Below are 17,268 nucleotides of genomic sequence, written 5' to 3' on the forward strand. Positions count from 1 at the left end.
TATGGGACATCACAGACATGGTAAAAACTAAGACGTAAATACTTATTCCCGGGACAAATAGGGATAATTCCTGTAATATATTGCCTATTAAGTGATTTTTAAACTATTTCAAATGTTTAAATATTTAAATGAAGCAAATGTAGGGGTTCAGGTAACAAAGTATATTTTTCTAAAACTATTGTATTTATTTTTCATTTTAGCTATGATTTATCTTTAGAACACGCTTTAGTTGCGCCGTAGTTCATAAAATGTAAAGAAATCGATGTTTGAATATTATTTTTGAAGTGAATAATATTAGGTGTTAAAAATGTGTTAAAATATGTTTTTTTTACAAAAATATTTTTCATTTCGGGTAATTTAATAATTATTTAGTAATAATCAAGCCTTTATAGTAATGTGCCATATTTGAAAGTTAACGCGAAAAGGTGGTCAATTTTGAGAGAACTTTTTCCAATAATTAAAAGTGTTTTTACTAAAATAAATCAATTAATCGTATTATTAGTATTCTAAATAATGTATTTAAAATAGTTTTTAATCTTTAAGTTACAAGTTCTAGCCAACTTGTCGATTTTTCTGCGTCTCCCTTACAACAGGATTTAAACAACAAAAATATCGGAAAAAATATAAAGATATAACCTATTTTTTAATTTTTATTATAGAAATAAGTAAATTACCATCACTACTTACCGTTTTATAGTGCGTTGAAACATAAAATCCAAAAACATAGTCATGTGAAACACTTTGAAATCCATAGCCGGTCCGCGCACAATCACTTCACAAAATAGTCAAAAAAACATAAAAGAAAGTTTTGTTTTGTCTAAAATCCACATTAATCATGGAATATATTGTCTACAGAAAGTATATCAACAGTTTTCTAAATAGGCCTATAAGAATCTTATTGGAATTTTTTGCCGATGATTTGTGCAAAATTTTTGCACGAGCGCGCGCCTTCCGTTCATTTAGGCCTAGAGGCCGCGGCGCTGCGCCGTGCGAGCGCCACTCACCGAAAACGAACACTTTTTGAACACAAAACGATATATTTTACAACTGATAATGTTGGATAAAGCCCTGATAAGGGTCCGAAATACAATAAACGTGGACGTAACAGTCCGCCGCAACCTTCACAGGGGCACACGCGAAATGTTTAACTCGAACGATGTTCACGACGCGCCTTTTGTTTTTGTTAGGTCGAATCGAGCCACGTCACGGGAGTATTGAAGGGTTTTTTGAAATTGGAACTCGATTTTGGCGGGATTATGGAAATGTGTCGTTATTATTATGATAGGTGTTTGGTGCGTCCGGGAGTGATGTCGGGGTGGTGTGGCGGCAGGGGTGTGTCACGAGGGTGCGAAGGGCTAGGGCGACGCGGAAGCGTGGCTCGCGTGCTGGCACGGCGGGAGGTGGCGCGCGCGCGGCTTTCGTTGCCCAAATGGCGGGCTCGGCTGGGCCTCGCGCGCGTACGCTTTAACCTTGCCTCGGCGACCTGCTGGCCGTAGTTATGCCTAAAAGAGGCATCCAGAACGGTAGGTATAATCGTTACTACCTACTGTTTAATTTCTATACAGCATCCCCGATTAGAATATGCAAAAATCTATTTTTAGAATGTTTTATTTGTGGAGCCCTAAAATGGCCCTTTAAAATATTTTTGCTTAAGAATGAGTATTATATCCTCTTATACAAAATACTTTAATTTTGGTAAACCATAAGTGATATTAAATTAATTGTAAAAGGTACTTAGACACTCAGCAACTGCCCACCTAAAAAACTAGGATAACCATACAAGTGCTTAATTTTCATGTTTTAGATTTTTAGAAAATATACTATTAAATTTTCTTTTTTTAAAATACCGAAACGCACACAAAAACTGGTCTATAAAAAAATTCATTATTAACTGTCTGACATTTTGTAACGTCACACAATATAAATGTTTGTAGGTAGGTAGATTATAAAGGTTGTAATATACCTACCCACTTCGATATAAATAAATTAGAAATCAAAATACATTGGTAACTATTCTTATCAAATTCCCTGCCTTCATTTACTTATAATAATATCAGCCCTGTATTATATACTCTCCAAATGCAAGGCAGAACCTACCATTTTATAGTATATTTTTAGTGTCTCAAGGCAAAGTAAAAAATCCTTTTTTGCTTTTTTACGTTTATACCATTTGTTTATTTTTATTTCGTTGTTACTTTTTTTCTTTTAACTACAAAAAATATTTCCGTTTTGCCGACATGCCTACCAATATTTATAAATACGACGAAAAGGATGTATACTATCACAAATTTGATTATATTTCATTAGTTTCCAGGTTAATCAAATTTTAATTGTTTATTATACTTTGTTTGTGATGAAAGTATCCTAAGTTCAATTTAAAAAGAATAGTGCAAAATACTTTTTATTCTATTATGTTTTTATGACTACGTTTAATTTTTGGATGAATGTATGGATGTGTGCCTAAAGCGAGCCTATCAATAACCATAAATATTTTAAATTTTTTAAATTATTTTTCTCAAAAATAGTGTTATATAGGTATAAAAAATATTAATATTCTACACCGGATAACTTTAAAATATATAAATATATGCAAAAGCGCAAATAAATTGCAAATAAAAAGGTTACCTTAGTTTTATTTGGTTAGAATAACAGCCCTTGAAAGAAAGGGTTTTAATTTATTATATTAATGAATATTATGATAATTTAATTTGGTATTTAATTTATTATTTTATTATTTTAACTTATATAAGTTTTAAATGTGGTGCTATAAATACAAAAGCAATTCGATTAATTTTCACTACCCTTCACCATCCAATTTTTTAGCCTCACGACAAAGAATACAATATCACGCATGTTTTTTATAAATTCGTCAAACAATCATTCATCTAGAAGGAAAGTACTCATTTTTCAAACGTCTTGTTTTTTTTACCCTTTATCTCCTAAGGATCTTAAAGGACTTGGACTGATACTACGATACTCCAGCATTTTGATTCGCCATGGTGTTGTAGGTGCACACACTATAGCAGTGGTAATGTTGGATAATATATTTCAAGGATTATTTGAAATCCTTAAACAGGGCAAAGTGAAAGAATGACCCTAAAAGGTTTTGAAACAAAATATCTGCACAGTGCACAGTCTCTACCAACTCTTAACGAAAATAGCCCAATTAAATGTCATGGTTCCTAGATAGATATGCCTTGAGTCCTTTGTATATTACGAGGAGCAGAGGTAAGAAGACCCGTCTTTGTGTATTAAAAAGTATCCTTCGACAAGCATCAAATTATGGTGGTGCCACGGTAATAAGTGGGTCAATTTTAAAGATAGTGCCAAAAGTTATTAGAGTAGGATATTGTAAAAGATAAGGAAAAGAAGGTAATGTGATAAATTATCAAGATAATTATAAAAGTTAAAAATCGTAAACAGAATATAGAACTAAAATTTATAAAAAACCTTTTACAGTAGGAAAAAAGTAAAGCCTAAAACGTATTGTTTTTTATTTTCGCTGACTCTGACAATTCTTCACTACACAAACGTTTTCCAATATTTTTTTAAATTTAGCAACAGAAGTACCATACAATCGTGAAAAAGTCTTTATAAATTAAATCTCTCACCACTATCTCATAGCCATTATATAGGTTAAATATTAACTAAATTATTTTGTACTATGCAAATAGTCGAGGTTCTATGTACTAGAGTTTCATCAACTAAACTAGTCAAAAGAGGTATATATATATATATATTTAATTCAGTACACTTCTCACCGTTTACTACTGCTAAATTCATGGTATAGACTCTTGCAACGCTAGCGCTATTGAGGTGGATTTTAGTTGTATTTGCTGCAATACTGCTGGACACTGTAACTTGCCCCCACATTAAATATTCTCCATGCGTCTATCATACATACATACCATATATATTGGTGTACATACATTAAAAATATATGTTTTTATAGACATGGATGAGTTAAGCCGCTTGCTCTTACAATCGTAAACAGCACGACTGCCCATGAACTATAGTCGTTCCATGCAGGACTTTAAATTACCTACTATCTAAGTACATAAACTTTACTTGACACCTTCAGATCCAAAATACTGAATATTGTAACGGACCACTGGCTCAAATGTCTTCGAGCGACATCGACTGGTAAGTTGAATAAGAAATTTTTCCCTGGTTTTTTGGTAGTCATACAAAATGTGTTAAGTAGGTATCTACTCACATACTTATTTTTTTTTATTTTAAATTCAACCCGAATTAATGAAATTCATGGTTTTGGATAAGAGTGGAATCTACATGAAAAATTTAATTTAATGTTTACGACTTGAAAATCATTACTGAATAGGTAAATAGGAAATCAAGTAAGGACGTAACTTTTATTCATAACTCAGCTCATATAGGAAAAAATGTATTCGCCTATTTTTTATACTCATAGTTAAAGGCCTAACATAATTCATGAAAGTAGAGTGCATCTACATACATTTGAAACATAATAAAGGAAAAGTTGTTTCAATATAATATTATTTCTTGCATTTTCATCATAACATTGATTTATTTATTAGAATGGCTCTATATTATAAAACAATTTATTTTTATTATTTTATATGAACATTTATTTCAATACTTCAATGTAAATTACATGTGTATTAGGTAATGCAGTTGTCTTTTTTTGCTGTCATGCAGCATTGTGAAGGCACTGGTTCGTTGCAGCACGAACAATAAGCCAGCGTGATTATAGGGCATTAAGGATATTAAGTGATATTTTGACGACACTTCAGTACATAGTAACCCAATGTTCTGGGTAAAGTTGCTGTTGTTTATAAGTTTTGATGCCTATTTTTTGCACAGAGAAATGCTCGGTTTCTTATTTTATATAATGAAATAATAAATATATATTATTTAACCTTATAAAAAATTCATCTAAGTGACAAGTATTTTAGGAATAATAAACATTCTACTCAGTAGTCACCTAATACCATTTTCACTTTTATTTTTTTGTCATAATAATACTTAAATATAATATTCTTATTTTATGCGATTATAATATTAGGTATTCATTGATCGAAGAAAATATATATTAAATTTATTAAAGATTTAAGTATTCAATTTAAATGAAAAAATATTAAAAAATCTTAAACAAATATATTTGCCTTAGCTTCGCAATTTTCTTCAAACAAGAAAATTGTTCGTCAATCTAGATCTCTTTCAGTAAAAGTACCTAGAACTCTTAACCTATTTAATAAATATAAATACTCACTGAATGTATAAATTTAGTTTGATGGAGTCCACGTGTTGTAAACAGTGATTCCTTTACTAAAGTCATTTTCACAATATATATTATTTAAAATGTTTTCTGCACACTTGCAACGTGACTGTCTTAACCTATCAAAGTATTGAAAGTAGTTTGAGGTTACTTACATCATAAGCTCTCGCCTTTGTGTCGGAGGGCATAGGCAGAGCACTATTTCATAGTATAACAAATTTATTTTCGTCTCGTGACGAAATAGGCGAGCCTGCAGCCTGGCCACATCATGTACAAATGGCAATTTGAGTTACTCGCTGATGATTCGAAAATCAAAATATTATAGTTTTTAATTGTTTGACCTAGTTATGATACGGACCAATAAACATCATTGGGCTAAGGTTATATTTTACCTACATCTACGTCAAGACCCTTATTCCACTCGCCCTATTAACCCTTAACATGATTTGGACCGCCAGTGATGAAAATCACACTTTAAACTTTCTTTAGGGGTATGTACTGTTCTTTTAGCCCCCCGACAGAATCCACAAGAGTGACAAGTACGATGCCTCCTCTTCAGGACCTATCTATTTGTTTGATAGTTCCTGACTGCAAATATTACCGCTCTGAGTGTGACAATAAAGCTCCTATACATGATGATGCGCTGTTTTATAGCTATTAGAGTATATACTTTGAGTTTCCAGCGGACCCTGGTAGTCTGAACTGATTATGACGTCCTGAGGAGAAACCGACTCGCATGAACATGCTGGACCATTTTCCAAATTAGGAGCAATTACAGACACTCACATTACTGTATAACCATGTGGTGCATATTAACCCGAGGGGTCTCTAACTTATCAAGGATCCCTAAATTTAAAACCCTGAAAATATTTATTTATTTTATTTATACTTAACCAATCAATATGAAAAATACAAAAACAAAAAAAGACATATAATGCTTTACTATTACCCCGTAGGAGTGCATTCCCTTCTCCCTAGAGGTGCATCCAGGGTACCCACATTACAGCACGTGTCTGCCGTGGTGTAACAGGGGGCGAGTTTATCGTCATATAGGGCTCAAATTCCAGATATCGGGCTCATATTGAGTAGAAATATCCGATATCATTTTCTCGACCCGGGATTTGAAAAATAAATAGGCACTTAAAAATACTCCAATGATTTTTAATAATTTTCTTGGCTGTCCAGCAGAGGCCCAAAGCCCCTAATTGCAGACTTGTCGCAGGTTTACAATGTCAATCTAATAAACATTGAAATGACACAAAAATGCTTACAGCTCTTCTACATACTACACGGAAAAATAAACTTTACTGTGTTTGATTTTAAATATTTTCAGTACGTATCACCTTCTGCACCAATTATTGGTCCTGTTTCTTATTAAACCAAATGAGGAAACAAGTTGCTCAGAAACAGCCATAATCGCACCTTGGAATCACAAACACATACCTACTGCATAACCCCACGCTACGCTGGTCACCCTGACACTCGAATGTTCAGTCTCATTACATTTGTTTTATACTGAAACACCCCAGTGCCTTAACACTCATGTATAAAGGCAGAAACAAAAAAAAGGAAATATTATGGATCATTTTTTATAAGCTGCGGTTATAAGCAAAACTTAGTTCCAATAATAAAAAAGAAAAATAATAACAGAATCTTTATTTTAATAGCTATCTTTGAACGTTTAATTAAATAAATGTTTTCTTTTCTTATGTACGAGTTCGAGTCCCTACTACGAAAACATAAATAATTAAGGGAATAATATTTCAGTTACACTCATGGAATATAATAAAATACGTATGAGTTTAAGTTTATATAGGTATCTAACTAGGTACTTGTACATTAAAACCTACAATATAAAATCAACTTGAAAACATTAAAGCAGATTAATTTACTCTTGCGCTATAACATGATTTTAAACCATCACTAAATAAATTATGAGCGGAAGATCACTGTACTTTAATAAATCGAGGCAAAGGATTTTTTCAATGAACAAAAGCAATATTTTATTCTAAAGTTTTATTGACACTAGGTACTTGAATCTTAATTCATATGGAACCTATAATATATACAAATTTACTAAGTTATGCATATTTGTATCGGATTATGTGCGACGTCACCAAAATCAAGGAGAAACAATAATATTATCTTATTTAATTAGTTGGTCGATGTTGCTATGTGCAGTTGTGCACCCTCGGTTTTGAAGATTTTAATTTCCAAGTACTGACATCTCTTAACGCTTGTACGAAAACTTTCTTTAAACTTTTTGAGGTGACATCTAGCGTCGAATAGAAATATTGCACTAAGTCTTCAAATATTATATTGGTACTAATATGTATGTTTAATTAAAAATATGAATGAAATATATTTTTTTAATATTTTTTGATATTTCTTGTATTTTATTTAAGGTATTTTAAGTTAATTAAATAAAAAATATTAAATGATTACGATCAGCTGGTGTCGACATAACCACTTGAAGTATGTAATATTCGCTTTAATTTTTACATTGGCAGCACCGAATAACTATCAAAGGTTTATAAACTTATCAGAATAAATAATTTGAGTCTTACTACTTATTCATAAGGGCTATAATAGCTAATAAAATTATTCCAATAAGACATTTTCTCGTTTGTGTAGGAAGTGGCATAAAAATAGGATTGCCAACAATTTGCGTGACGTCACACCAATGGAGTCACCGTGTCTTCTAAAATTACATAGGAGAAGAAAAAAATATTTTTCTAAACGTATACGGTCCATTTTCATTTAATAAAGCACGAAAGTGTCGAGATACGTGTACGGTGCGTGTGATAACCTCTAGTTGTTACATCCGCAGTGTTTTAGCGCGGTGCAGTTAAGTGTAACACTGTAACTTAGTAACGAAGATATTTTATTAATTTTGTGAGTATCCTAGCGTATTTTCCGCTTCGAACTAATAGTAAACGATCGATACTAAACATTTCCAATATGCGGCACGTGACGGACGAGTTAAAGAATTAATTTAGTATTTATTATACTGTGATGTGGTGTGCACTACTCACTCGGTACGTCTAAAAATAATACGCGGGAACGTATTTTGGGAATTATATTTGGAGATTTTGCGAGTGTGAGGCCGGGTGAGTCGTGTGAAAGTGTTGAATGCGCCTTTTGTGAGCTTAAAAAGCACCAGTTGGCTGTGGCCTTGAAAGCTCGAATAAATTTTTTGCTATTGGTGTCAAATTACAATTCTGTGTTTACAATATGGCACGTACAAAGTGAAATGGTGCTAAAAAAATGTGCTCTTTGTTTAACTGTGGCCTAATTGGATTAAATACTCGGAGCGACCTTGAATTACTGCCTCATAGCGCACGAATGTAGCGCAAAATAACATCTCGGTATGTCATAGTTATCGAACGAAAAAAGTTTGCGATACATAAAAGTAAACACACGTTTTTGTTTGCAGTGTTTTTAAAGCAAAGGAATCGTAACCATACAGTCTTGTATGAAAGTGAGTTTTGGAAAGTGTAAATTTTTAATTAGTTATGCTAATGATAATTATAATTAACATAATATTTAGTTTAATTTATATACAAAAAAAATGATATATATTTTTGCATAGCTCATATTTTATACTTATAAGTTATATTTTTTCCAACTTGTGCTACTTTCACTAATTGCTGAGTAATGTAAATAATTAGAATAATATACTCTAACTTAAAAATATTTATATAAAATAGACAATATAATTTATTGGTCCACTCTAATCTATAGATTCCAGAAATTCTTCAAACAATGTGTCATATTCCAATACCTTACATGAATCACTTTGCATAAAGGAACCAAATATAGTAAATGGTCGTTTCCATTAGTGTAGATTTGATAAATTTATTTAACAAATGTTTCATATAATCAAAGGAGGGGAAATTTTGTGACAAGTTATGAAATCAATTTTAACATATATACAATTTTTTTAATTACATACATTTTATAAGAAATTTATTTTATATCAATAAGTAATCAATGTTTTAAATCCTATAGACAGCATTGATACCAAGAAACAAGTCTTCTACTGAGTATTTTTTTCTGGATACATATAAACTCCTACTGAATCAGGGCCGTCATTAGGGGGTGGTGAACAGGACAACCACCCAGAGCCTCAAGCTAACAAGATTGCAATGTTTGCACACAATAAATATTACCATTCTGCAGCAATTGGGTAAAAATCATCTGCTGCTCAAAACCTCACATTGCCACAAGGGGCACTGAATATTTACACTTTACCTAACACATTTCATGTTGATGCAAGAATTGATATGTTGCCTACCTCAATATCTAACTCTTGCTGCAGAACATTTTTCTAATTAAAATTGTAAACTGTAACAAATATTCAGAATTTTGCACCACAAAATCCTTCAGTACTGTTAAATAAGGCGAACATGTAATTGAAATTCATCTCAGTAATACCACTCTTCTCTTTTATTTCACTTCAGTGCGGGCTCAATGCTGAAGTAATTTGACTCCGTTTTTTCTTTTACTATTCATTTCTTCTTTAAGACCTATTTTATTTATTATTTGAGTTAATAGTATAACATGTATAATACTTAGTTGCAAAAATGATAAGCTACACACATCTCAAAACTCTTTGGATATCTACCACCATTTTGTCTGTTATGAAATGTTAGTGCAGAGGGTGTATTGTGTTGTATGAGACAGTGCAGCCAGTTTACTGCACATGATACTTGACTTACTTTTGGATAGGTGTACTTGTCATCAGATCAGACATGTGACTAATTTGTTGACATTTAGGAGTAAATTGTGTGCATTAACCCTATGTCAATGAGACCATGGATTACCTCAATGATATAACAATTCTATCACTTCATAACATGTTGTGCTATGAGTTTAGTGCTTATATACTTTGTGAATGAGGAGATACTGAGTATCGTTGCTAGGTCAATCTAAGAACCCATGTGAGTTTTATTCCAATATGCTAAAATTTCTCTACACATGTGGCGTTAATTAAGTTGCTAAAAAGTCCACTAGCTTCTATGTTACCCTCAAGAATACAAGTTTCAGCTTTGTATCTTGTAGTCCATGCTTAATATTTATGACCAACTATTCTCCGGGCCATCCATGTTAAAAGTACATTTTCGAAGGACCGAAGAGGTTCAGAGAAACATCAGGAATTTGAAATTATTATATTGTAGCTCGGATCCTTTTATCAATCTGCATTCTATTATGATAGTATTCAGCGCTCGAGGTACAAAGGCATGTTCATTGCTCACGTTAGCACATGAGTCCGCGTGAGTATGCCGATGCGGATTTTGACCCACTTGCGTCATGCGAAAATACGCACATTTATTCCAGTGGCGTGACGTGGCTTAAAAATTCTTGACTCCTTTGTGTCCTACTCCTACTGATATTATTGAAGAGTTTGTATGAAGATAATTCGAAATTTTGTTAAAAGGAAACGCAAAAACCGTTGAATATATTTAGACGAAATTTGGCACACAGAATATACTTATGATTAACTACTTTTAAACCCCTAAATATGCGTACAAACTAAGGTTTAAATTAGCAAGGAAACTTAAAGAATTCGACTTCCGCAAGCAATTTTTATCGTGTAAACAGTCACGCTAACTTCTTGCAAGACTTGCGGCAAGTCTCAAGTGTATATAGTATAGGTTCGTATGAATTTGAGCCCAAATGTAGAAAGGGCGGTTGCCATTAGGTGGCGTTGTGTTAAAGTATATCGGTAAGCCCATGCCTATGTCCTTAAAAGGCAGATTAGACCGTCAATGCACTCCACAAACATCCTTAGACAGCGCACCTACAAATCCTCTGGAAATAAAGCTGTTTAATGTTTATAGTTAGTTGTAGTGATTAATGATACAGTTCCTTGCATTCTATTTTAAAAATAGCCAAAAACTGGAATTTTGAGACGTACGAAGACATCGAGACAAACGGGACATTCGCACCACAGTATTAGAGCTTGTCTATAATCATCGGCACCAGAGCATATTTCATAAACCCAGTAACTAGCTTCAATTTGAGTAGACTGTTGGAGAAACTCGTTCACAAAACAATACACGCAGGAATCTTTCGCCACATAACGCATGTGGGCCGTGTACTCTGTTAGCTTATAATTATATCACTTAACACGATCTACTTACAACAATTAGAACGTACAAGTTACATAGTAATTATTTAATCTGTGCTACTAAGTACTTAGAGCCTGTATAGAATGAATATGTCGTATGCGGCGATGAGGCGATTCAAATACAATAAAAAACGCTCGTAGACGCCATACAACTCGCTGAAAATCTGCACGGAACGTACCAAATACGCGTATAGTTGGTATGAAAAAAAATTGCCGTCGTAGACGCGATGCCCATTGCTTGGACGGAAATCAACGGGGAGTTTTCAGTGTACGCTCCATCTGAGGATGCCGAAGGGTCCCCTAGTGTCCCAGACTGTCAGGGGACGACGTGGCTTGTAAAGCTCTCTTACCCATTAGTACAAATCAGATAAGAGTTTAATAGTTTCTGTGGCGAAGCGGTCGATGAGTCGATTAAGAACTGGAGGCCCTGGTTTATTTTCATTTTAGGCGAATTATTAATATTAATAATATTTCTCAGGGCGAAGAGCGCCCTACCACGTACTGGTTTGTAATTCAATAGGATTTGCGGTGTTGCTATTGTTTACAAGCTGACGTCGTATTTACCGCTAATTGTCAAACATGCTCATGGATATTCAATTCGGACTAAATGTTATAAAATTGAACAATATGTTGCGCTAAGTGGTAAAGCATGACTGTACTAGGTATTGAGGAATGTGGATGTCACGAGGAAAATATTATAAATACCTTGAAAACATAACACTTTTATGTCGAAGCGAAATTATATTTGCATATTTTAATTTTAATATTTTTAAAAGTAACATATACATATTGTCGTTTAGTAGAAAATGAATTTATTTTTTAAATATAGAAGTTGCTAACTGCAATCTTTCAGACTTCTCAATAAGATTTTCGTACAAGAAGTAATAATCCCCATGGACCACTTGATGTATAATGACAGTATAGAGCTGGTATTCATACATTTTATATAAACGCATTTCGCGGTCAAGTGAATCCCTCCGCCTTGCGTCCGAAACCTAAACAAATATCTACACATATATCAATAACAGCATGGCTGATGTGCTTGGTGTAGTTGATGACTCGTCTCATGACATCTTTAAGCATGTGAAATATACTTACTATACTACTACAGTAATCTGAAAATGAAACTACATACAAAACAAGTATGTACCCACTTTTTTCTACGTCTATTGTATTCGGCGGAAAAAACTTCACTGAATATGGTATAATTACTACAGTCTTAAGGATCTACGGCCAGCAATACGGTGCGCTAACCGTATTTTTTAGAAACCATTTATTTAAAATGTATGATACATACACAGGACAAAATGAAACACCGTATATCTGCAATATGTTTTCTATACTTATTTATTTTTTTACAATGTTCCCGCCTGTAAATCGTACGACGTAAAGTATTAAACGAATTTCGCAAGGCTGTTTACTCGGGCAGGGGCCTTAAATAGGACAGTGAAATGGGATCTAAAAAAAGATTATTTGATAAGGGAGTAAATATTTGTTTACATTTTTTGTACGAAGCGTGTGATTATAGTTTTATTACATCAGGTAGAAATATTAAAAAGTAAACAATAGAAGCCAGGAAACGGCAAGAAGCTGGCAACACTAATCTTATATGATAATATTTTTACGTAACACGATGACGCAAGCTGTCTGCCTGCCGCCGGCCTAGAAAGTGTGGCCTTGAATATATAGAGCCTTGTAGCCTCAGTTTTTCACGAATGTGTCGCCTGAACGCTGTAGTTTTGTTGCTCACAAGGTACAGTGAATCTAGTGGTATGTGTGTCGATGCTCGGGGCGGAAATTTTACGTAGACTTGATTTGGAGATATGGAGTAGGTATCAGTTGCATATAGTAACGTAATCGTTTAGTTAATGGTCTTAAATACTGGTTTAACTCAAGTATTACGGCTGTAGAGAATTTATACATGGTAAATTATAAACAGTAGAGTTAATTAGGTAGTAGTAGGATAGAGTTTGCACTAAGACCGTCTGTACGTAACCGACGCCTTGTCCAATAAGTCTTCCAATCGGGGTTTATTCAGGGGCATGCGTGTTTTAGTTTGAAGAAAATTATAGTCAATGTTATTATCTACAGTGAGACGTAACCGCCACCTTGTTAATCCAGAACGTGGTTTAAGCCACTCAGCCAAATTATTTCCAAATTGAGTGGTTTCTGCATTAACTTCTTACGATTATACAAGCATTTTCCAAACCTTTCTCATTTTTTGATTGCAGCTGAATGACGAGTCGAGCGTGCCGTTGGCTTGATGGTAAGCGATATGGCCGCCCATAAACAGTAGCAACACCATACAGAACTTTCAATTACAACGTACTGCGTAGGAGTACATTGCCCTTGTCATCTTGAGATATACGATGTGCAACTCATTATGCCCAGCAATTGTGTTATATTAGAATAATTATTAATTTAGTATAAAAATTCCAGGCGGAAAAATGAAGGTAAATTACGTTAAATTCCCTGCGCCGAACTCATTGGCTAGTGGCTACCTTTCGATAACAAACGTAACATTGTAAAATATAACTTATTAGCAAATATAAAGATAGCAGCGCTATATTTTCATTAAACACGTTCAGTCACGTCTGCCAACCCTGTAAACGATAGAGCCGTGATGCAATTTCTGTCAAGGAGATAAGAATTCCTAAACCTAAATAGTGTTCTATATTTAATATTTCAAATTACTTTGTGCGCAATAAAGATATATGTGTAGCGTCACGCGTTTTTGTTTTTTCATAAGTAGGCAGTGAAGCCATTTGGCCAGTTATGATAGGTCCCACTATATAGGCGTCAAGTCTTTTGCCATTTACCGGGCACAATAATAGGGAATCGGTACTGCGTATCGATCTATAGGGGAAACCCGCCATAGCGGCTCGCTCTGACTCGTGTCTCGGGGTCACACCATAGAGAATAACTCTCACACTGACTGACATGTGCTGTTTTATAATTATTTCATTACTTTATCCTGAGAAGAGACTAACACGGGCGAAGCAATGAGCTAAAGTTAGTAAACCATAACTTTGTGCGACCTCATTTTACCCACAAATGTTATATTTGTTGTCCTGTTTTAGGTCACTTGTATGAGAGCCAACGCCGTGTTTTGTATGAACAATTCGTGTTTGTGATAACGGTAATATATTGTGGACACGCCGCGTTATAGTCTACAGCTAGACTGTAATGGTACCATTGTCTCACAGAAACCCGACGTTGGCAGCTCTGCTGTTGTGCTTCGTGCTATCTCTGTGAATTATCTCTAATTGTCTCTCCCTAATCCCATAAATTGCGGGCGCCCAAATACTCTTCTCTTCTCTCATGGCTAATTACTTATTTCATATCCCTAGCTCCTTTTTCAGGATCATATACCTGATTTCCAGTCAATGCCGTTAAAAATCCGCCCAACAGATATCATCCGATCCGCGGACAGAAGTCAAGACCTGTCCAACTCAGCCTAAGTCCTCTGCCGTTAGATAAATCAGGTGTTAGCATCGTGCTGTCCCGAATCCCATCTGAGGCCACTCCCCCTCGCTGCGGACGTTAGTCCCGCGGGCGTTGCCCTCCACCGGCCGATATAGATCTCAGTTTCAGCGCATTTTCACAATTTTGATTGATCTACAAACGTGATTAAGAACAGATGGGGGGAATTTCTGACGTGTACAAAACCCTTTTTTATGTATAATATAGTTCAATTAGTAGATAACGAAAGAATTTTAAAATATATTTAATACTTTTATATATGAGGGAAATATTCTCATCTGATAGTAGGCGCAATGAAGGGATAATAAAAAACACACACATACACCCCTGTTATATCCCTGAAGGGTGACGCTGAAGCGCTACTAGTACACCCACATTCCGCCGTGTATATTTCGTCGCATGTTGTGATAGGGAGCGAGCCTACCACCACATCGGACATAAATACCAGACTCAGCTCCGGCCTGATACTGAGTAGAAAAACCCAATATGCTATGCCCGACTCGGATCAAACTCGAGACCGCAGCACTGCCACGGCAGTCGTGCGGTGATACAATTTATATATAAATTAATTAATTGCGTTCTTAAATAATGACAGACTACTTTATACATTGAGGCGCCTCATTCAAATTACACTTAAATAAATATGGCCATTATATTTTGATAATGTAGTATGTATCTCTCTTGTTACAGAAATACACCTAGTATAGTGAAAAGTGAAAATGCAACTAAACCAAAGGCCGTCCAGAATGAGAATCCGTAAACATTAAGCGCACTTTATATTCAAGTATTAGTAATAATAAGAAGCAACCATGCCTGTGGTCTCGCCGTCAAGGTACGAGTCCTCGTCGTCGGGTCTCTCGGGCTCGTACCGGTCGACGCTGACCTCCTCGTCGAGTCTCGACAAGCCCTACTGCCGGACCCGCAGCAGCACGTACGTCACCACAACCGCACGAACCTCGTACGGAGACATCAACTCGGAATACAGATCCAAGTACTCCGATGTCGACGGAAAGAGGGAAAGAAAGACCTCCCTCGTGGAGTACTCCAGGACTTCCAGAGCCCCGAGCGTCACCGACTCCGACAGTGGAATATCATCACGATACAGATCCGAAAGGAGCGAGTCCAGATCCAGAGACATTTCCACAACAAGAAGCGAGAGCTCGAAGACGTCGAGCGATCCGTTACCGAGGAGCAAACGGAACTTCAGCTCGGCCGCGCTGGCGATGTCCACGGCCGAGTTCTACAACACGTACTCGCCCGCCAACTACATCCCCCTCACGCAGCGGATCCAGATGCAGCAGCAGAACCACAACTACGGCGACATCTCCAGATCCAAATCCATATCCAATGACATCGGCCGACCGCCCGCGTCGGACCGGAGCGTGCGCAAGCCGCGCAGCTCGGCCGCCGCTGCCATCTCAGAGGTATTTCTCATATTTATTGCAACATTTGGGTGTCTGCGAAATTTCTCTTGGTGTTTTGCTGCGACCGATTGGTTCCAGTGATTTCCTGTTGGCTGTCTTCTTTTTATCTATTTAGTGCCTCAGTTTCAAACACTTTTGTGTGCTGCTTGAGAAAAATAATACCGCGTTATATTTAATTAGATGAGGAAATACTTTCAATAAGTGGGTACCATTCAATTAAATCATAAGTTACAGACCATTGATAAATATTATATACCATAGATTTTAACTAAAGACTCACAGTAAAATAATGAATGCTGAAAGGTGTGAGGTCATATTTTGGTGACGTAATTTATAGATGATGTCTGGTGTTTTATTATTTTACTTTGTTTTACATTCTGAACGTTTCATCGATTTTTTTGTATACATTTTGTTTTGTATGCTTCACGGTTGAATAATTTTCTCGAGCATCACACTTTGCAACTGAGGCACGCTGTTATTGTTAAACAATTTTTGAGTTATATTGTTTGAATGCAGTAGGTCCGCGGACCCCGGCTACGGAATCGTGAGCTGTTGAACAGTTAAGTTTGTCATACAAACATGATTTCTGAACATTATTACACAAAATGCGGGCATTTTTTGTCAATAAACAATTAGTTACTTTCGCGAAATCTCGGTAACGGATATCAACAATTAGTGATCAGTACACGGCGCGGTGGTACAAAATATTTTTATATAGCAATTCCAAAAGAAACAATATTTGTTAATTTCAGTTAACTCTTAATAATCATTATTCGCGATGTACCACTTGATTATACATTTGTAAAAACTTAACCGAGTATCAATAAAGGTTTAGCATGTTCCACTTGTCAAGTATAACACGACCAAATACAAGGCCCGCTGTCAACTATGCTCTTAAAATTAATATGACTATAATACTAACGGATAATTTACTTGAAAAAGACAAAACCAGCACAAAGTAGTAATTATTC

The 17,268-nt window shown here is 35.1% G+C and overlaps 1 protein-coding gene across 5 annotated transcripts in view; it reads left to right on the forward strand.

The window, feature by feature from the left end:
* Positions 1 to 1,017: 1,017 nt before the first annotated feature.
* LOC115447035 (ubiquitin carboxyl-terminal hydrolase 17) overlaps positions 1,018 to 17,268 on the forward strand; it is a 32,692-nt gene continuing 16,441 nt past the window's right edge. The window contains exons 1-2 of one of the 5 annotated variants that reach the window (XM_037444688.1): positions 1,018 to 1,523; positions 15,564 to 16,297. In XM_037444688.1, coding sequence (XP_037300585.1) covers positions 15,683 to 16,297 — 615 coding nt within the window. In that variant the 5' untranslated portion in view covers positions 1,018 to 1,523; positions 15,564 to 15,682. The other 4 variants (XM_030173931.2, XM_030173932.2, XM_030173934.2 and 1 more) reach the window with 4 other exon arrangements.

This window comes from Manduca sexta, chromosome 28 (assembly GCF_014839805.1).
Source record: "Manduca sexta isolate Smith_Timp_Sample1 chromosome 28, JHU_Msex_v1.0, whole genome shotgun sequence".
NCBI lineage: Eukaryota > Metazoa > Arthropoda > Insecta > Lepidoptera > Sphingidae > Manduca > Manduca sexta.